General features: G+C 32.2%; 1 protein-coding gene across 6 annotated transcripts in view; it reads right to left on the reverse strand.

Annotated features, from left to right (window-relative positions):
- The window catches only part of CNOT2 (CCR4-NOT transcription complex subunit 2), a 98,394-nt gene that overhangs the window by 19,929 nt on the left and 55,485 nt on the right, over window positions 1–22,980 (reverse strand). For 3 of the 6 annotated variants that reach the window (XM_036236837.1, XM_036236838.1, XM_016152318.2), the window contains exons 3-6: window positions 21,329–21,451; window positions 12,232–12,298; window positions 2,296–2,443; window positions 1,390–1,572 (exon numbers count right to left, since the gene is read on the reverse strand). In XM_036236837.1, the coding sequence (XP_036092730.1) occupies window positions 1,390–1,572; window positions 2,296–2,443; window positions 12,232–12,298; window positions 21,329–21,451 (521 nt within the window). The remainder of the gene's footprint in view (window positions 1–1,389; window positions 1,573–2,295; window positions 2,444–12,231; window positions 12,299–21,328; window positions 21,452–22,980) is intronic. The other 3 variants (XM_036236839.1, XM_016152321.2, XM_016152322.2) reach the window with 2 other exon arrangements.

Consider the following 22,980-nt stretch of genomic DNA (forward strand, 5'->3'; position numbering starts at 1 on the left):
CGCGCGCGCGCGCGCGCCCATGTTTTGCTTAAATCTGTTCAAACTAACTATGGCCAAACAATATTTTCATAAAATATGCAGATGGTGAAACAATAATGCTCTAGAGAGTAGGAAAGTCAATAGAAATTTTTGTTTAATTGCATGTTGGAACTGTTGATAATAAGGTACCCTCAAATACTGAAAAAGTATTAAGAGATGAAAACATTCTATAATAAATACAGCATCAAGAGTAATAAGCAGGGTTTTAGACACCTACATTTCCTCGACAATTTATATACAAAGTATTTTTTAAAAACAACTAAAATTTGAAAAAATATACAGACGAAAGTTTAAATATACAATCAATGAACAGTACCTACAAAAATGCAGAAAGATGTGATAAAGCCCAAGAAATATTATATAAATAGGAAGCTATCAAGATGAGTGAGAACTCTGATAAACTTTTACAAATAACTTAAAAACATTAAAGGTGGTAAAATTATAAAATACTCCTAAGTCTAAATAAAAGCAAGAACTGGAACTTATGGGATGAAGATTAAACAGGAAATGTGCTAATAACCTATTTTAATTTAGTTTTTACGAGTACTAGATAAAAGTGAAATAAATGGGTATGATGATAGCAACTAAATTGTTTCTTTACCCCTCTAGAGTTCCTCATTAAAAAAACCCAACCAAACAAACAAAAACCTGGCAAATTTAAATGCTCTTTTTGCAAGGAAGGCCTTTTATTGTAGACATAACTCTCATATAAATTATCTAAACAGCTTAAAAATCGTAACATAAAGGATAATTGGTCTTCATATTGTTATTATTTGCATAATAGTATATGCAATGAATAGTGCAAAAAGCAATAAAAAAGCACAATAGCTCATCTTTTTGTTTTAAATCCCAGGACAAGACATAATTTTCAAATACTTAGAGATGTGGTCTTAAAAAGTCTTTGGCCAGTAAGTCTCCTCTCCAAAGCACAAAACTGAATTTTGATTGAAAAGGTACTTAACCAAAGTATAAATGGAGCAAGGCAGCAATAGTCAAACATGTCTCCAGTCCCGTTCAGAAGTCTGGAAGTCTTACCACGTTAAGTAACCAACCTCATTAATTAGAGGAAGGACACATCAAAAAATATCTGCCTTGTGGCAACCAAAGAACAATCCTCTTCTAACAGCAAGAAAAAACTTTAATGTGTTTTCTAAAATCAAACTGATTTTTAAAAGAACATATCTTTAGTTTGGGAAGTTAAAGTTGTGATATGAATCCCTGGTCATAAATATGTGATGAACACACTTATGAGACAGAAGCCACGACTCAAGAAGAGAATGTTGAATATGAAAAGGCAAAGTTGATAATACTCAGAAAGACAATTATACACAATATCAATAAACATCTTACCTGTTCACAGTAAAAGGCTGTCGAGAAGGCTGCTGCTTTGGCATACATATTATGCTTGGCGAGCTTCTGTTGGGGCTACCTAACCCTGAACTGCTCATGCTATTTGTCCTGCTAGGAATTCCAATGCCCTGACCAACCTGGGAGTGGTTCATCATATTCCTAGGATTCATAGGCAAAATACCCCTGAAAAAGAAGTCCATTATACTAAATAAGCTCTCTTCAATTAGTCATTAAAATTCTCTTTTAATAATCAATTGGTCTAATCCTAGAAAAAGCAAATATACTTTCAAATTGCATTGCTAATTTTTATTAATTGAATTATTCTGTCTGGTCATTCTAGCTCTTTGAAAAGTCAAAGTAAACAAAACAAAAAGAAAGGGCACATTATAGTGGAACTAATAATATATGGTGATATCTAAGATGAAATAACGGTTAGTGTGACTATGACAAAATAATACAAATGTATTTCACACATATATTAGAATAATTTCATTCCAAATGTAAGTAATTCTATCTCCTTTATACTAATACGCATAGTTTAAGTAACCTGTTTTTTTTTTATTCTTACTAGTGATGAGGGAGCAATAATCAGAATTATTTGAGGACTGATTTTAAATTGCACATCCTCTGTGGAAGAAGAGAGCTGACTTTTGAAAAAGCCCCCCAGTTGGTAATTAACCCTGGATACCCACCCAGTTGACAACCAGTATGACAGCTACGAGGTAAAAACATCTTACCGTACACTTATCAATTTGCAATAAAATAAAAGGATTATCAACTTTCTTTTCCTAAATGAAAGGCACTGAACCATTTAGTTACCTTATTAAAAAAAAAAAAAAAACTAAAAAAGCTTGCTTACTCTACAAAGATACATTTTGAGAAATAGTCTAGTCCACCAATAAATACCTGCTTGGAGATGGAGGCGTGTGAAGTGACATTGTTGGTACCCCTGTTGTTGGCGTGACGTGGCTCGGTAACTGAGTGCCTTGTGATAAGCTGCGATTTAACTGAGGGGTATTGTTGCTCATCCCCCTCATTGGAAGGCCTAGTGCACCTATTAAAAAAATTCAGAAGAAGGAAATTCATTGCCATCAGGAATGAAATTGTTATCCATCTTCTGGAATTGGCAATTTAAAAACATTTAAAAATGACCTAACGTAATATAATTTGCAAATTTAAATAGATATATTCGATTCACTCCAAATGGACTCTAATTTTAACAAAAATAATATTCTAGTCTGAAATTTAGTATTATGACTGAATGTTGCTTTCATATTTCTATTTTACAATAAACTGTGTCTGTCAATGATTGCAACAAATTAGATATGTTCAATAAAAACATTTTGTACAAATATGCCTTTAAGAAATCTGCAATCCTGTGTTTTGTTTTAAATCATAACCGAGGTACACAGACATTTGATTGTGCTTTGCTGAAGTAACTTTAATTTTTCATATCATTTTTTTTAAATGCATTTAAGAAAAAGTCTCCTTACCACTATTTATACACACATACTTCTCAACATTACAGTTTTTACAAACCCAACATAAAATGTCAGCAACTGATTAAAAAACTCAACCTGGTAAAGCTATAAGTGACAAAAATTAAAAACGAGTTTTAAAATTTCAAAGTACAATGACTTTCTATTCTAATACTCCTGGGGGCCAGATACAGGGATAAATGTTTTTCAATAGGTGCATTTTAAAAGATTACTGAGGGTTTACCATTCGAATATGAAAACATTAAAAAGTTAACCAATTGGGATAAACATTTCAAAAATGTATGACTATTTCCTATCTTTTAATATGAAATATAAATTATTTTCTTAATGACTCGGAATAATTATCATGGATATTTAATGTGCTAGACGTTTATTTTTCCCCTTTTTTATTCCTCAAAGTTAAGGATGTTCAGCTGTCACTTATGTAGTCATCATATCTGACTATGAATGAATACCTCTTTGCCTCCATTTTCCTGACTCACACTTTTTGGTGCTTTCTGTTTCCGTCTGCTGTGGAATGGCAGACCAGTCAAATTAGCTTATTCTGACTGGAGGTTAAATTAAAGTGATAAGATGGAGTAAGAGCGAAGAAGTAGATGACTTTAGTGCTAGGGATTTAAAATGACCCCCATCCATTTTTGATCTAACTCTGGGCCAAAGAATTGCAAAGACCTGAATATTTTGAAACTTTGATCTCCAGAAAATTGTGTGTGTGTGTGTGCACGCGCGTGCGTGTGTGTGAATATTTCCTTCAAATACCTTTGCAAAATTTATCTTTTCGCCTAACAATGTACCACCTTCTAACCTACTGGGGATACCAATGCATCACAAAGATTTTACTGGAATCTGCCAGCCTCGTCACTCAGCTTATAAACTAACTTTACTTCTCAAATGAATGAAGCCAATGAATATGCATCAATATAATTACTATATTCTATTTGTATTCTTTTCCACTCATGTTCCATGAAGACCCAAGCTTGGTTCTCCATGTCTTTTTTTAAGTTGTATGAAGAGAAGTGGCCAAGATTATATGTTGGTTTAGTCACTGTATATTGTCTGGTCACTACAGATTTTGTGACCATGACTATATCATTTGCTGCAGCCACTTTCTCTGAATCTGGGACAAAATAAGGAAGAAAGAGATTAAAATATCAGGCTATGTAAAATTTCTTCAGAAAAAAATCTTTCCTTCTTTCAAGCACATAATTTTCCCCAAGGTCCTCTAGAGGTTCCCATAATGAATCACCAAAATGACACTCGTATCACTCACCCAACATTTATTGAGTGCCTATAATGTGCTCAGCATGGTGTTAGCTGCTGGAGATACAGCAGTGAACAAGACAGAAAAATGCTCCTACCCTCTGGGAGCTTACATCCTTCTCCTCAAATATGTTGTCCTAAAGTCAGCTATAGCTGCAAATCTCCCACAGGAGTGTGTTTCTCACAGTTACTAACTACTAAGAAATACACAATTTTAGAGCCAGAAGGGACCTTAAAGATCACTTGGTTCAATGTTTGTATTTTACAGATAAGAATCTGAGCCTCAGTTAATGGACTTCTCCAAGGTGACACAAAGAACCAAGACTAGAATTTAGAGCTCTTTACCTAGTGTTCTTAATGGCAACCTATGAGAACTCAGTATAATACTAAATTAGCATTGTTGTGAGTGCCTACTGAATTTTAATAACCGCTTATCTATTGTTTTTTCTCTTGCTTCCATTGAAAGTTTATTTCTCTTTGAATTTTTCCTAAACCTCTATCTCTTGTTTTCTTTGCTCCATTTTCCTTCTTCCCCTCTTATATCTGTCAAGTTTTCTTTCCTCTAGTTTTACTTGTCCTTTCCTTTTCACCCTTTACATCTTCATTACAATAAATATACTTTCTAAAAATCTAGTACCCTTATGCTGTTTTCTAATAATTGATAAGCCCTACAAAAGATTCACTGAGATGTTTCCTTCAACCCTTCATATACATCTTATTCTATGCTGTCTTATGAAAATTCATAACTTCAGAAATATTTTTGAGAATGGAGATTATGTGAACATTAGCAAAAAAACTTTTGGAGAAGGATTAAAGAATGGGTATGGTTATTTAATCAATTAAGGATTGGCAAACGAGTTATTTTACAGTGCTGAGAGTGGAGGAAGACTGAAATAAAGAAACTCAAAGATTAACATTTACTTTTATTTTTCCTTTGATACTCTTGATTTCATAAAAACAGCTAATAAATTCAAAACGTCTGAGTTGCATTTTGAAGTACTTAAGTCTAAAAAAAAAAAATCAAGAGAGCAGAAAGGAATACATCAATTTCAAACTGGATCATCAACCCCTGAATACTTAATAACTGAGTTATTTTAAATTAAATTTAAAATTCAAATTATTTTAAAACAAAAAACTAATATCACTGAATAAGAATAGACATAGATTTACTTTTAGGAAACAAAATACACTATCATTAAATTAGAGTTAGTTGAGTCAAACTGTTACAACTTGGCAGAGTCAGGGGAGGGAAAAATTTACTAAAAATTTATTAAATTAGAAACAATCATGGAAAATCATCCAAAATATTATACCAAGAAGAAGATATGTAAGCTTAAAGAAAATTAAAAAAAAGAAAAAGAAAAAAAACAACTCATAAAAATTTTTGGCATAAAATAACTACAACAGGTAAATATAAAAATGCATCTATGCGCTTGTACACTGGAAAGGCAGTAGAATTAAAATTTGTTAAGCACCTAGGAACCATGTGTCAAGCACTATGCTACTTCACCTCCTTTCCCCTTTATAATAATTCTATAGAAAAAATATTTATGAACAACATAAAAACAGTCAAACCAAGCTTTTGCTAAAGATAAACAATACAGTCTGATGCAATTTATAAGAAAAAGTTTAATCACAGCAACTAAATCCATGAAAACTCATACTTAAATGAAATATCCTAAAATCTGTATTAAGGAGAGGGGAAAAATAACCCTGAATTCATACAAGATGGCTTTCCATTCACAAAAGCAATTGGCTTCCCCTAGGAACTCACTGTCCTACCCACACTAACAAAGGACAACGGTCTTCTTACCTCTAACCTGTCTTGCACTCAGCTAGTTAACCTTCCCTGTAACATTATTTCATTATGCAGTTTCCTTAAAATAAAAAAAATGTAGAAAAAGAAAAATCTCCAGAGAGCATCACCCAACTAAATTATACATGAAGAACTAATATCAAGCATTAAGTGACTCGCTCAAGACTACAAATAAGAAGACTAAATATAATGATCGAATTTCTTGACTCCTACTTCAATCCCTTTTTTCAAGAAATCACTTTCCACTTATTAGTAGTTGCTAAGTTTTAATGACTCAGTCTATGCCCAGAAACTGTGACGACCTAGGTCTGGGCAATTCATAAGCAGTGGGATTTTTAAAACTCTCCAGGTGTTTCTAGTAATACAGCCAGGGCTGAGAACCACAGTATTAAACCCAATCACAATTTAGTCTTTAAAAGTCTGCCAGGTCCCAGAAGATTCTTCTAATCATTCATTTTCTTTTTTCCCCAGTTTACTGAGATAGAACTGACATATAACTCGTCCAATCTTACTTAATATTTTACTCACCCCAATAGATACTCTTCTTACATACAATATACTTGACAATCTTTTCCCTTCTTTCCCTATCCCCTCCCCAAATTTGCCCCTGAACTTTTATCATATCCTTCTTCCCACCTAGAATACTTCACTTCCCTTGTTCTACAGAGATACAAAAGACTATTATTGAAAAAACAAAAACTGCTATAATCAAGGTGTTTACATGCAGTATATGTAATAAGGTGTGCTTGGGTGTATACAGGAAGGATCACTACCGCAGATTTACTTGGTGAAAGTAGAATGGATGTGGGATCAGAAAATGTTTCCTGGAAGAGATAGTACATGAATTAAATAATGACAGACCTAGCCAGGTATTTGGTGGTGGTGATGATGAGTCAGGTGGGAAAAATGTTACAACAGGTCAGTCTGAGAAAACGGCAAAATGAAGGTAATGAGGACAAGTGATACGCCTGGAGGAGAAGTAGGCTTATTTCTCTGTACTAAGAATGTATGAGACAGGAAGCATGGATGGAGCTAACTGGCTTCAACATCAACTACGAGTAGTTCCTGCTATGTTAGAAACAGCTGAGAGTCCCAGACAGCATTTGGCTGGATCTTTACAGCAGCTGCACTCTTCTTATAGAAGAGCTGTGTGAAGCTCCTTTGTATATTTTGCTAAATTTCCATTGTGGATTAGTGGCACCAATTCACAAAGTAATACAGGTCTCAAACCTTGCTCTCTCTCACATTCCACATCACCAAATCGTATTAGCTCTATCTCCAAAATATGCCAAATTTGACCACTTCTCAACACCTCCACCACTCATTCAAGTCATCCTATTTTGCTTACATGAACCACTATAGTAACAGTCTTGCCTCTCTCCGTCACTCATCCCTCCCTCACCCAGTCCATTTTGTACAGAGCAAAGTTATCTTATAAAAATGAAACTGTATCTTAAAACCCTTCCCATTCAATTTAGAACAAACCCAAATTATTTACCAAATCTTTACAAAACTCCATGATATGACTGACACCTGCTACACCATTCATCTACTACTTTTTTTGTTCACTATATTGGCCCTTCTCACTCTTCCTTTAACACATTAAGTTCATTTTTGCCCTCTCATAAGAACTTTTGCATTTATTGTTGTCTGTACCTGAAAAGCACTTCCCCGAACTTTCCAAGGACTTTCTCTTCTCAACATTCAGGTTTCCATTTAAATATTACCTCCTCAGAGATTGCCTCTTTGCCTGCTCCATGTAAAATATTAATCCCATTCACTCATCCATTAATCTGACTTAATTTTTGTAGCACTTATTACCAGAATTATATTATTTACTTAATTGTCTGCATGCTTATTCTATCTTCCTCCATTTACATTATAAGTTCCATGAAAGTAGGAACTTTGTTATTTGCCATACCCTTAAATCTTGGACTATTTCCGTCATGGTAGGTATTCAATAAATAACTCAGTAAAAGAATAATTCCTATCATAAAGCCTTACTCAACAGACTCTCGGAATCTGTGTGTTTGGCATTTATAGTTTCTACTATGTGTAAATGGCCCTCTAGGGTCATGACATTCAGTAAACAATATGTAGCATGCCCATTTCAAGGAAACTGGTGTTCTCAACTGATAGTCACATAGTTACACTTACAAAGTAAAATAATCCAGGCTAATCCAGACTCTACTATTTACTACCTATATAACTTTGGGCAAGTCCCTTAACTTGTCACAGGGTTCTTACGAATATTCAAAAAGATAATTCATATAAAGTACTTAAAATAGCACCTGGCACACAGTAAATAATAACTATTAGTGTGTGGGGCAGCAGGAAACATATGGACAGTCAACAGGTAGTTCTAAAGATGAAGGTAAGATGAGATAGTCTAATGAAGTAATGGTTTTCACGAGAAAAATAGTTATTTTCTGAGGGAAAACTACATGCTCCAGTTGTGTTCTTGAACTTGGAAAGCAGCAAAAATCTTGAGATATATTCTGCAGAACGAGTGCCTGCCATATAGAATACCGAGGATACAAAAGCAATGAAGACATGCAATAAATAAAATCATAAGACCTCAGCAATATGTATGCTGCATGGAGATGGCATAAAAAAGAATGACCTCTTCTATCACACATCTGCACTATCTAGCATGATGCTATATATATATATATATATATATATATATATATATATATATATAAATAAAATCAGGCACTCACTAAATATTTTAAACTCAATTTTTACCTCCTTTTTGAAGTTCTCTCATACCACTGCAATTTATTGTTTTTCTCTCCAAACTATAAGTCTGTCCATACCATTCAACCTGATACCTTTTAACCAATGTATTACCATTGTAGGCTGTTATTTAGTATTTTATATATAAAGTTATTGACTTACTCAACTATAACATGTGCTTTTGAGAGCAAGAATTCTCAGAGAATTCAATTTTAATTCAAGTACCTGTTCAATGGTCCTCCAATTTCTCGAAGCTACCAAAGTGTGTCCATTTGCCTAAATACGTTGTCAAGAGCATCATTTCTGAAGCATCTCACCTGTGTTCTGGTTCACCACAACGTTAAGTAGCTTTCACATGGGTGTTCTTAAAACAGGTCAAAGGGATGTTGTGGAAAGCATGAGACTATGCCACTGCTCTCAAGCCAGAACTTCAGGTCCCAGAAAGACAAGTTTACTTTATTTCTGAGCTAGAGATCTAGGTGCTCTAGAGAATTCAGATAGATACACGTGTATATCATCCAGACAGCTAGTTAATCTATGTGCCTATGAGATAACAGGCATATAGGAAGCACTTAGTAAATAGTAGTTTCCTTTTCCTCCAACCCCCCAAGGCTCTAAATCCTGTTAGTAAGTGGGGGAAAAAAAGTCATTCCAACTATACTACCACTTAATTTCAATGCACTAAATATCTAGGAGAAAATTAATTCTTGGTTCTCTGTTTACTGTAATCTAGCAGACAATTTCAGGGAAACCAGGGATCTTTAAACCTGTAAGGTATATCTAAAACATTATGTACAAAGTAGAGAACATCATGCAACTTGAATATAAGACTCCATTCACTGGCATCTATAGTTATCATTTGGTGTACAGTATTCACACGAACTCTTGGATAAAGTTATTTACATATCTGATTACAATCAGACTGTGACTATAAAAAAAGCTTGTCATCCAGGATTATCTAGGTACCCACATATACTATGCAATCACTTCCACCTAACTCTGGCAAAATGTAGGTTTAGGCAGTTCTGTATCTATTCCAAAAGGAATTCCTTCCCTTGTTTAATCTTGGTGAGTCTGTTTTAGGGAAGGCACACTTCCTTCTCCACTTCTAACCTCTCTTAATGATTAAGAACACAAAAGCAAATAGTAGACCTCCATTTTACCAGCATAAATTCCTAGTGAACTTTGCCAATCTGAATACTTAATAGCGGAACTCAATACACTTGAGAGGCAAAAGAGCTTCCAGTTGTATGAAGACCAAAGCACAATTACAATTAAATGCCATAAGTGTAACATCACTAATCTAATCTACTCCCACCTACTTATTCTATCTTATCTCCCCATCCTTTATTAAGGTCAGCCCATCAAGTTTTATGATTCTGACTTCCTTATACTATTAAAACCTTGGCCCTCAAGTCCTACAAAGTAGCTGGTGTCCTACTCTCTGACAAGTTATGTGTTCAGACTACTTGCCAGCTAAATGATTTATTTGGCCCTCTCAGGTCTATCCTAACAGATAGACACTAGAAATCCAGGCTCTGTCTTTTTTCACTTCTTGCAGCTTCTAAATTGGTACACTGGGAAGGAATAACTGCATCCTAACTTGAAACATTTTAGTTCTGGTTGACCTAAGGTTAAATTTTTCTGTAGGCTAACACTCACAATGTCAGTTAAAAGAGCAAGTCATGCATTGAAAATGCTAGTTCACTAATACTACGGGAATACTACAGGAACTCCAATGTGAAATATCTGTCATATGTGAGTGTTTAAACTAATAAGTACCTTAAAATCCATTTTCTAATGAAAATAATTTTGCTCATTTATTAATCTTTGTATATCCTTAACAACCAGCACAATCATTTACATAAATTAAGACATCAGTAAGTGTCTACCATACCAATCAAATAACTATATTTAAAATCTAACTCATTCCACAGCCTTTGCTCAATTACAATTTCACATTTGCAGGTTAAAAAATTGGATAAGATTTTAAAAGTCCATATAGTTGACTATACTGTAAAATAAATCCATTCTCCTTCATAAAGTAAACTTAGCTTCTCAACTATGAATTTTATGTTTATATCTACTTTCTGCTGTGATAAATTATGAGCTTTAAAAAGAAAAAGTTTTTTGCAATTCATCTACAGAAATAATGGGTAGCTTTAAAATAACTAGATACTTCCATGGTAAGTGTTATCAGGAAGGTGAAAGTAGTAGGTTTCATACCAAAACAGGCTAAATGAAACAAATTACTAGCTAATAATATTTCTCCAGCAGCTAGGATGAACATTTGTGGGTAAACAAGCAGCATCTTTTTAAATGTAATACAAAGCTTTTTAGTATGTCCTTCACTATAGGAAAACTGCTAATATCTATAAACAATTAACAATTTTATTTACTAATTCTGTATTAACAAAACTGTTCCACAGCAAAAGAGCAAGACCACAAAAAAAGGGAGAGAAAAAAAGTAGACAAACTATATTTGCCTAACAAAAAAAAAAAATTTTTTTTACTCTACTTCAAAATAAGTTTGAAGGGTAAAGTGGAATAACAATTATTCTGATGCCTAACAAAACTTTTCCTTTCATTACACTGGGAAAGAGTTTCAGATGAAATAACTGATTTTTATTTGAAACTAGTTAAGATAGTCATTAGATTGTCTTCTGAAACTAGTTAAGATAGTCATTAGATTGTCTTCTCTAGTTACCTTATTATTCTGTAATCTGTGCTGGGAGTTTATAACTTTTTAACACTCCCTTTCCATTAACAGAGATAGGGGATCAGCAGTCTCTTACATTAACAGAGATGATAAAATATTATTAATATATAACGGTTTGAAAACTTAATCTGAAAAGATAAGAAGATTTTATAGTTTAGTTTTATAAAAATTTTATGTGATAATAGCAGCTAACATTTATTGAGCGCTTACTATGCGCCAGGCACTGTGCTAAGCGCTATAAAATTACAATACTTAAAAATAAAATCTTATTATATATGGAAAAAGCATTAAATTTAGTCAAAAATATAGATTCTATACTCGGACTGCATTAAAGTAAAAGAAATATTTGCTAAGCAAAGAGAACATTTGACAAACTGCTAAGTAATAGGCTTATATTATTAAAAGGCCAAAAAACACAAACAAAATGACCTAGTCAAATGACCAAAAAAAAAACCCCAAAACAAAAAACAAACGAAAACCAAAAAAAAAAAAACCCTTTAACTTCCTCTAATTGAAAGTAGAGATGATGTCTATTTTTAATTTGTTTAGCAAATTCTTCAAAATACTGCAAAGGAACATACCGATACAAAAGGTGCAGAAATAAATTTTAATCTATCCTAATCCAAATAACAAATTTTCAATTAGAAAGGTCTGAAATAATGAGCTTTTGCTATTTAAGTGAAATAAAAATAAAAACTAATTATCTTTCCTTTTAAACCCTAGAACAAACTGATAAGGGCACTGGTTGTTATTTGATAGTTATTTTTTTCTTTAAATACAGTATTCCAGAATAAATACAAAATTCTTACTTTGTTGCCCGTATAAACTTGCCCCAAACTGAGACAGCTGACCTGATGTAGATGGTGATGCCAGCATCTAGAAACAAATTAATTATATTAGAGCATAAAGAACGTACAAAGAACATTGCGTTTACATGTTACATATCTGTACATCGATATTGTGAGTCGAACTCTCATTTCTTCAGAAAAACATAAAACAAACATTACATAATAAATTCCATGTTCCTTAACAGACTATCACAATTAGATAAAATCAAACTGCAAATAAAATGAGTTATTACTACAAAGGTTTTTTTTCCAAGTTACTCTAAATGAAACTGCAGGAGAATCATTATTTCATTTTAAAACAAAACAAACTAGGCAAAGAAAAACAAAAAGACAGTGTCTCAAAAAGTCAGCTTCTAAATTTATAAATGAAATTACTTTATTCTTAAATAATACATTAAGCTAAATTCTAAATTCAGTTTATTAAAGTTGAAAATAAAATTACCTAAATTGAAAACTTTTTTATTTTCTAAGACTAGTTTCTGATTTTCATATACAAATAACTGATATGTTTGAGAATAGGTAGAAAAAAATCTGACAAATATACACACAACCATATAAATGGAGATGAGAATATTAAGTACAAGGCCTTTCGGTTTATCACATCAACATATTTTTCCCCCTTATAATATAAATTCTTTCAAGGCATATTATATTCATGGTACATGTTTTACTCTTTTTTTATTTCCTCATAGATCACCACTGTATGTGGCAGTGATATACACAAAGTAGATACTTAAACTGAGTAAATGAAAATGTGTACAGGTAAGTGCACGTTTGTGTATTTCCTGTCTTACCTTATGCAACTATGAAAATACCATAATTAATAAATAAGAAAAACATGGACGATATCACAAGTGGATTATCATCTTGTGAAAGAAGAGAATGAATTATACAACTAATTATGTTCGAAGGCACAGTGTGGTAAATGCTCTAAAGAAAGTAAAGAGAATTACTATAGGAAAATAATTCTAAACAAGGATGAAGAATAGAAATACTTTGTAGAATAGTAACATCTCATGTGAATATAGATAACTGGTCTCCTTGGCTGAGAATACACAGTGAGGGTAGTCTGACAAAAATTACTGATGTGATTAGAACACGAAAATAAGAAACACTGGTGACTAGATAATAAGGTTAATTAAGGAAAGGAGACAGGGTTATCCCTATGCACAATGAAGCATCAAAGAACAGGAAATCAGAGTATGTCGGGGCTAAAAGTCCTCTTAAATGTAATACAAAAATGGCTACCAACTATGGCAGTGAAGAGAAAAAATAATATTAAGGAACAGACGTGACCAAACCGTGTTTAGGGAAGACAATTCCAATAACAAAAATGAATGAAAATGGTAACATACTAAACTAGAACAAAGTGGGACTACAAAGGAGAGACATCTGGTGGTAGAAACAACAGTATCTGATACTCTACTGAAATGGTTGAGGCATAAGGAAAAGGAGGTAGGGGGAGAATCACCAGACAAGGAACTATCAGAAGTCACTCTGGTTTCCAATGAAGAACTGTGCTAACACTGACCACATTAGGAAAACCAGGAGAAGAAAGAGTTAACCAACAGAGGTTACACAATACAGTTAATGCTATTTTCATGTCAAAATTCTGAGTTAGTTTATTCTAAAATTCAATAATTTTTACATGACCGTGGTTTTAAATTAATGATACACATCAGACTTCTGAGGTACAGCTGAGTTACATACTACTCTGAAACAGCAGTATTTAAATACAGCAACATATTTCCTAAAAAAGCATCAAACCTTATAAATATTATGTCTCAAATCCAGAGAGGATGCAACCTAAATAAACAAAAAATATGCATTCTTTTTTGCTTGATCAAGTCCTTTTGTTAGACAAAATTGTTATAACTATTATCACATAACTGGAAATATTTTAAGCACATTAAAGATTAATATCCATGTTGCAATAACAAGATCAAATAAAATGTATAATATATATCATTATAAGCTAGAAATGAGTACAGCTGTTTCCAAAGGCTTCAAATATAAGGTGTTGGCCAACATGAATGCATGACGTAGAATGATCCATAATGTAAACATTTCAGAATGGACCACTTAAAATTTTACTTTTCTCAGAAAATTATATGTTTACTGAATATCTAACTCCTAAGAACAGACCTTTAGTCTACTCTCTCACAAAGGTTATACATCCACAAATGAGTTATATCTGTACCAAGATATCAGCCTTCTCAGCACTGGGAGGCTAAATAAGGTAGGGAAGCACAATATAAAGGAAGAGAGGGCATGGCTCCCTGGAGCAAGTACTTGAGACCAACAGCAGTAGGATGATCCATTTACCAGAGTGATATATTAAATATCATAATTTTCTCTATGTTTGAGTACATGACAATTAGAAAACTCTGCTTTTAGGAATATAAAAGTAGCTCATTACATTTTCAAAACATCCATGTAAAATAAACACTGATCAGCTACACAAGTAAATGTTAAAATGATTGCCTCAAAATGAGCCCAAAATGCAAATACATTTCTTATAAATCAATCCCTGATGGTATGTATTTTTAACCTTCATGAAATAGATCAGTACCAAAAACAGATTTAAAACAATGAAAGAATATAAATAGGATAGAAATGTTATTTATGAGGACAAAGAAAATGTATTAGAAACGTACCCTGGCAGAGCAATAACTACAATTAACAAAATAAAGAAAATTATAAATTTTAAAATGCTAAAAGTTAATAACACAAAGGTAAATTTCTTAAAAAAATACAGAACTTCAGATCAAGAAACATATTACAATAAGGAATACCACATAAGTAAAAAGAGCTCAGCTTTGAAGTCAGAAAAATATTTGGGTTTGGATCTTGGTTCTGCCACTTACCTATGGGAGAACTGAGCCTCCGTCTCCTTCCTGTAAGATTAAAATAACACTACCTACCTCATAAAAGTTGAAGTGAAGATGAAATGATAAGATATCGCACACAGTAAGTGCTCAATAAATGGCAGCAGCAGCTGCTAACAATTTAGTCTTCCTCTTAATGCAGGACTCTCTTTAACAGCAGTCAGAGGCACTCAGCCTTTGGGGAATTTTTTGAATAGTACCCTAAATTTATATTAATTTTTGCCTAAGAAGCTAAAGAAAGAAGTTTATCATCACAAATTTCAGGTAAAATAAGAACTTGTGTGTGTTCTTGGAGCAGGAAATGATAGAAAAAGAACAAATGTCACACAATCAGTAGAATGCTGAAACCAATTAAATAGATTACCATGTTCTCAGTCTAAAACCATCATAACAATTGTACTCTTCCTCATTTCTTAGTCTACAATATACACTGCAGTCAAACAACGATAAAAACCAGGAAGCAACTAGAACTAGTAATGTGCTTCAAGTTATTTCCCTGACCCAACAAAAAGTCCCTTTGTCCTGTTTAATATATAGAATGTCAAAGAAATCAACAGATTAGAAACTATTTTAAAAATTATTTCCACAATTACTAGATAAAACTATGAAATCCATAACCAAAAAGTCTAAAAATTTTTGTTTTAAAAAAAATGTGTATTTATAAATAACAGGCAAATCTGGCTCCTGCCAGCGATACATAACACAGAAGTATTAATTATTCTATCCAACTTGTGCTTCCCAATAGTGACCACCTCTCACAATTACTCCCTCCAATAAATGTACTTTCAATTACAAAAACTATTTAAGAAACATTAAAATCATTTTTGTCAAGAAAAGATTTCAAAATACAACAAAATTTTGTTAAGTAAAAATTTACTGACTATGAAAGCAATTAAAAAATCAAGTTTTGAAATATTTTTAAAAATACATTGTACGATATACTTAAAAGGTATGGTGATAACATAATTCCTAGCACTGTCATTATTCCAGGACAAAAGCAACAAAGAAATATTACTTTAACTGTATCACATATACAAACAGGAAAAAAAAGGAAAGGAAGTTCTAAATGTAGACAAAATCTGAAGAACATTTAAAAATTAAAAATAGTATTGTTTCAAAAAAAAAATGAAACCACTGAAGTCAGAATGAAATCTAGCAAACAGACAAAAAAAGAAAGTGAAAATATATTAAAAGACCAAAAGAAGACAGGGACAGGGAAGAAGCAGGCAAAAAAATAAAATAAGTCATAGAACCTGGTTATCTTATGAATCAGATCATAACAAATTATGAGTTTACTACATACTTCAAGTATTTTTGATTAAAACATTAAATTTTCAAAAATGAAAAATATATGCCAAAAGTCAATAATTACTGTCAATAGTAATTAATTCCTATTGAACATTAAAAAATTCTTTACTAAAAAAAAGTATGGATATGAACATCTTTATATTCTATTATCTAAATTTTAGGTTAGAACCAAAGTACAAATTTATACAAAGCATATGACCGATTCAAGAAACATTCACATTTTTAAAGGCTCTTATCTTAATAGGCATTGATAAACCATTTTCTACAAAGTCTGTATTAATTACACTTCCACAGCAGTTATTTCAATGATCCCTTACAGATATTGGCTATTCTTCCAATAGAAGAAAAACAACACTCCCCCCACCACCACCACACACACATACCACACCTTGCTAGTATGATAGGAATAAAATGGTATTTTATGAATATAAATTCCTATTATTACTGAGACAAAACATTTTGTAATAATTTTTGTAGATATACCAGAATTTGATATATCATTTTACTCTTTAGAAATAGGGTTTTATCTTTTTAATATACTGAGTTTGAACATGTGAATGTCAACTTAAGAGGTTTTAGAACATTCTTTTCAAATGATTTGACATTTCCAATTTCTTTAGAATATAGTCTGATTTATTTACATTTAACTATTGGGTTATCACAGTAATAAAAATTTGACACATTTTTATGCATTCATATTTTCTATTAAAAGTTTTAAAGAAAGCCTTTGAGTTTTTTAGGTTAATAATATCATCTGCAAATAATGTTAGTTCGGTTTTCTTTCACACTCAACTTTCCCTCCCTTTTTTTAACAAAGACTCACTGAGAGCCTCCTTGATAAACTTAAATTCTAGTGAATAGACAGATAATAAACAATTAATGAATATGCACTTTCAGGTAGAGATAGGAGCTATGATTGTTACAATGAATGCAAGAAAGAATTTACAAAGCTATAGTTGGAGGAGTACTGATAGTATATACAAGCCTACTTAGGAAAAGAATGATCAGAGAGTTTTCTTAGGTAAGATATTTCAGCAGCTACCTGGATGTATTGAGAAAGAGAGAACCATGCGAAGATCTGAAAAATGAAATTGCGAAGGTTCTGATATAGAATAAATTCAATGAGCTGGAAAGTCAGCCAGCATGATTCCAGAAAGAAGTTAAATACTAATCATGAGGATGGCAATGACAATGGTGATAGAAAGTATCCTTATTTTATACTAGATTTTAATGAAAGATTGACCTGAGAGGAATTCTGGTTGCCGTATCTGCTGTAGGCTAATGCAAGTATGAAAGCTAGGTATGAGTTTAAACTGGTTGCTCTTTCTCAAAATAAGGAAGTAGCCTATTCTTAACAGTTTTAAGAGTTTTTTAAAAGTAAAGAACAGGTGTCACATTTCATGTCTTTCCAGCATATATTAAAGTAAGAAAAATCACACGCTTGTCCTAAAATAATCATGCTTAAGAATCATCATGTGAGTACACAGACTTCTAAAATGAGAAGACATGTTAGCAATTAAAATACAAATATACTTTTTAAAAAAAATTCAAGAGTCATCTATTATATGGCTTATATAAATGCTTATCATTTTCTGTAAGGTCTCCAAAAAGAAAATAATTAAGATAAAAAAGAAAGCAAGCCTATATCTGCCTATGATTTATTAAGTCTTGTGAAAACATTTAAGTAGCATATATATAATATTTACAAAACTACATTTATATTTCAAAAGAGCAAATTTAGCATTCTATAGAAAGACATACACACATACGGGCATCTCTCGAACGAAATAAAAAATCTTGGAAAGTAAGTAGCTTAAAGAACTACTTAGCAATTTAATTAGCCATATATAAATGGTCTAACTGAGGGGAGGCCAAATTACTGAACAAAAGCCAAATACAGCACATTGCTTACATTTATAGGGTGCATGAACTAAGAATGGGTGTTTTTTTACATTTTAATTGGTTATATAAATACCTACTTAATATCTTTTATTTAGCTCTTGGCTCGCAAAACCTAAAATGTTTACTAGCTGGTCTTTTATGGAAATTTTCTGACTGGTGATCTAATTATAAATGGTGTTGGGACAACTGAATATTCACAGCAAAGGAGAATCTGGCATCATAACATTCACACCTTAAACCATTTAAATCATATAACTTATGTACCACAGAAAAATAGAAAATAACACAAAAATAGGTAATCCACACAGAAAGAAATAAAACTGGCCAATAACTACATGAAAAGGCACATCACTGTGTGTGTATGCACGCACGCAAATTTAGCAATGCTTTACTGTACATTAAAACAAGTTTCTTTTGTTTATTGGCAAAGACTTAAAGGTAATAGCTGGTATTCTTAAGGGAATGGAGTGCTAATAAAGTAAAAATTACCACAAACTTTCTAATAGAAAATATGTCAATATGTCCCAGAGATTTAAATAACATGTAAAAAATAAAAATTTAAAGTATAAAATTAAAATGCTAGCAATAAATTATTCTTGATTGTCAACATTATAGATACTTTTCTTCCCCATTCATATTTTCTAAAATTTGTATATCAGCAACAGCAAAAATTTATAAATAGGTACTACATATATTATTATTATCATTTTACAGATGAGAAAATTGAGGTGAGAAGTTCTTGCTAACAGGCAATGATCCAAACATATACCTGTACTGCTTTAGAGCCCAAATTCCTAATCCCTATGTCTTATTACCTTCTTAACTAATTTTTAAAAAAATTTTTGTGACGCAAATTATTCTGTTAGTTCTGTGACAAACAACTACATTGGAATGGTAACCAATACATGTGAGTATGTGAATGGATGTAAATAATTCTGACTACAAAACTCTGACATATAGAATTTCTGTTCTCTAGAAAACAGAAAATACTATCATTTATTTCTTTCACATACTTTATTTCAGATTCAGTTTGAAAGTTTCATATTATCCTAATCAGAATAAAGGCTTTTTCATTAATAAGTAACAGTCCATTGCCACTTTTCCATCAAACTTAACTTGTACTACAATCATAGTAACACACAGGTAGATTAGTTTTATAGTTTCTGCAGTGATGCTATCAGAAAGACGTCCCAAATTCTTTAACTACAAGATCAATACTTAAACATAGCAACTTATGTAAAAAATAAATATAATTTACATCAAATAGCAAATAGCTAGAACAATTATATAACAAGATTAATTGGATGGCATTATTCTATGAGCTGTTAAACTGCATACTAATTATAAAGAAAGTACAACACACATAATTTGGAAAGAGCCCTAATACTCCAATTGATAGTTTGTTGCCAAAATGACACAATTTTCAAATAAAAATAAAAGGGAATAACACAAAAATGGGGGAAAAGTTTAAAAAAAAAACACCGAAATCCTAAGTTAAACCTAGGTTAAGCCAATTTTTGAAATTCTAAAAGACAGAAAAAGTGATTTACTAATGATAAATTTAATGAAAAATGAGGACATTTATTACATATCACAGAATTTTATGTTTTAAAATTAAGAATCTCATTAGGTTAATAACTAGAGTAGATTATTATAAAGATAGGGAAATTAGGAATAGCAAGTTTATAAAGATTTCAAAGAGGAAAAAAGGTAGAATACAAGAAGTTTGACTATAGTTTTCAGCAGGTCCTCAAATAATGTCATTTAATGTTGTTTCATTATAACATTGGTGAAAAAAAAGTAAATCGATTCCCAGTGGGGGCCACTGATTACAGAGCTTGCCCATTTTCCCCATGTCTGTGTGTGTTTTCTCCAGGTACTCTGGTTTCCTCCCACATCCCAAAGACATTTTAACGTTAGGATCACTGGTGCATCTAAATCGCCCCAGTCTGAGTAAGTGAGGATGGATGTGTGTATTTGAGTGCACCCTACGATAGAGTGGCATCCTGTCCGAGGCTGGGTCCTGCCTTGCACCCTGAGCTACCAGGATAGGCTCTAGCCTCGACCCTGACCTAGAATAAGCAGATTGGAAAATCTCATTTTTATTAATCTTTCTTAAATGTATGTATAGCTCAAATTTATTTCAATGTTTAGAAGTGTTTTATTTAGAAATCTGGTGATGTTTTTGTGAACAGAATATGCCAGAAGAACATAACTATTGTTTCTATCAATTAGCCTATGGTAAAGCTGGTTTCATTATGTCATTTGCTTAAAGTCTATTTCCAAGATCCTATTGATGATATTAAGCGAAGATTTAATGTACAGTGTATAATTTAGCTTACCAGAATTTGAAAACAACAGAATTTATTTAAAATATTTTACCAATTGGCTAATTATGAGTTGGCTGTGCCCTATATCCTTTCATTCCTAATGGGATTACTGAACTACCATCTTTCAAAAGCATTTAATTCATACCTCTGTATCATCTTTCATGTTCTAGATACAGTTTTTCAAAAATTTTTCTATCAGAGCATCTCTAGAACTGAATATAGGAGAGATGCTGTTCTTATCTGAGGCCTAGAATTATAATCAGAAGATTACAAAGCAAAGGTAAAATTTTCACTGAAACCTGCCATTGTGTGTGTGTACTTCACATGCGCGCACACACACACACACACACACACACAAAAAATCGATTATCTAGAATATTATGTTTACTCCATGTCTTTGAGTACCTCCTACCATAGTATTACCATATCCTAACTTGAGAATTATTGAACACTTTGTCTCCCATTAGAATTCAAGTTCATTATCTTGGTATCCCAAAGGCCTAGCAATGTGCTTAAGACACAGTCACTCGAGCAAAGACAGTACTCTGCAGTTTACAAACTGCTTCCAGGAACCAGAAAGAGAAACAGGCTTACACCATTGAGTACACATAATGTAACTGATTAACTTACATCTTTTTCTGACCGATGTGGAAACATAGAAGACTGGCTGTAGTACATATTTTCGTCATGGTAGTCACTGTCGACCCCCTCTACAAACTTCTTTCTTGAAGCACCAAACATGCTGTTTGTCACCTAAACAAAAATATTACTTTTATCAAGAATAATATTTCGGAAAATATTAAACTTTACCTTACTCTTAAGCAAAAACAGAAAATGAAGGGAGCATTGCTAAGATAAAGAAACAGATTGACTAAGGGCTATTGGTTAGTGAGAAAGTCAAAAATCTGACTATAACAATATAGTATTAAATGTTTACTTCCAGCTCTAAGAGTAAGAAGAGAAATGTAAAGTCTGTCTTATGCAATTAATCCATTTACATTAAAAGAAATAGCCCTTCCTCTTGAAAAAATTGCAACTCCAAATATAATTTTCTGATACAAAGATTTTTTTAAAATTAAGTTTGGGTTTAATTATTCGAAACCTTTATATACATATTCAATATCAGTATCTTTGTCATCACTATATCTACTTCTTAAATCACGTTTTCCAGATTGTATGATCTTCACTTATAATCTAAGTTTATTAAGACATAGCACTTATTGAGTCAGTGTGCAGTGGCATACTAGGAATTTCATCTCAAGCCACAAGCATCCACTCATATAACAGTAATTTTTTCTCATCATCTTGGTGAAAATTTATGATCTCCATTATGTAACCTGCTTACTCTTTTACTTTTTAAGTCTTTACCATATCCAACACGAGCAGTTTTGAGTCGACACCAAAACAGTTACTAAACCTATGCTAATTTTTACCTGTAATTTTTTTAAGATTACCTCTAGAAAATTTCCAAAATTATCTGTATACTGAGGTTATTTAAGGTCAATGTGCCTTCCCCTCAAGAGTACTTTGTAGTTCAAAGTAAACTGAACAGTCATGATAGGAGATTTGTAAAGAACTGAATACATGGTGACAACTACATCTTTTCACAAGAATTTTGGGGGAAAACATCAAATCTGACATCTGCTTTGTAAACTCATTATGAATAAGGGTATTTTCTCCCATTGTAAATAAGACATGAACAATTTCTTTTCTCATTTCTAAAGGAAACACTGTAGTTACATAGTGAACTAGTATGATATAGACTTTAAGGGCCAAATTTGATGTGCAAGTTTGTTGAAAGCACCCATGCTAATAACTGCTTTGTTTCTTAAATTCCCTATTAAAACTGTAGAAAACCCAAATATTTATTCTTCCTGTTGAAGTCTGAAAAAAGTTACTCTGTTAAATATGAACAACAGTGTGAAAGAGAATTTAACCACTGCTTTCCTGTACGTTTTTGGGCTATTAATTTCTTTAGGTGTGAAATAAAAGATATTTTTAAAAGGTGCATTAATTTGTTTGGATATATTTAATCTTTGGGAAGTGGACTTCCTGGTGAATCTCATAAAAGCTATTCTGTCATTCCAAATGTAATTTCAGGGGATAGTATCCCACATGCCTATCGACCAACCCCCTAAGTAGTCACTAACAGGAAAAAGAAGTGTGTTTCAGTCAGTTTAATTTTAGAAAAAGTGACAGAAGAAAAGCACTTTATTATCTACAGATTAAGACTCTTTACATATCTGATTTTAGATTTTTGTTTTGCAAAAGTTAAGGATGCA

The sequence above is a fragment of the Rousettus aegyptiacus genome, unplaced genomic scaffold, assembly GCF_014176215.1.
Source record: "Rousettus aegyptiacus isolate mRouAeg1 unplaced genomic scaffold, mRouAeg1.p scaffold_m13_p_2, whole genome shotgun sequence".
Classification (NCBI taxonomy): Eukaryota; Metazoa; Chordata; class Mammalia; order Chiroptera; family Pteropodidae; genus Rousettus; species Rousettus aegyptiacus.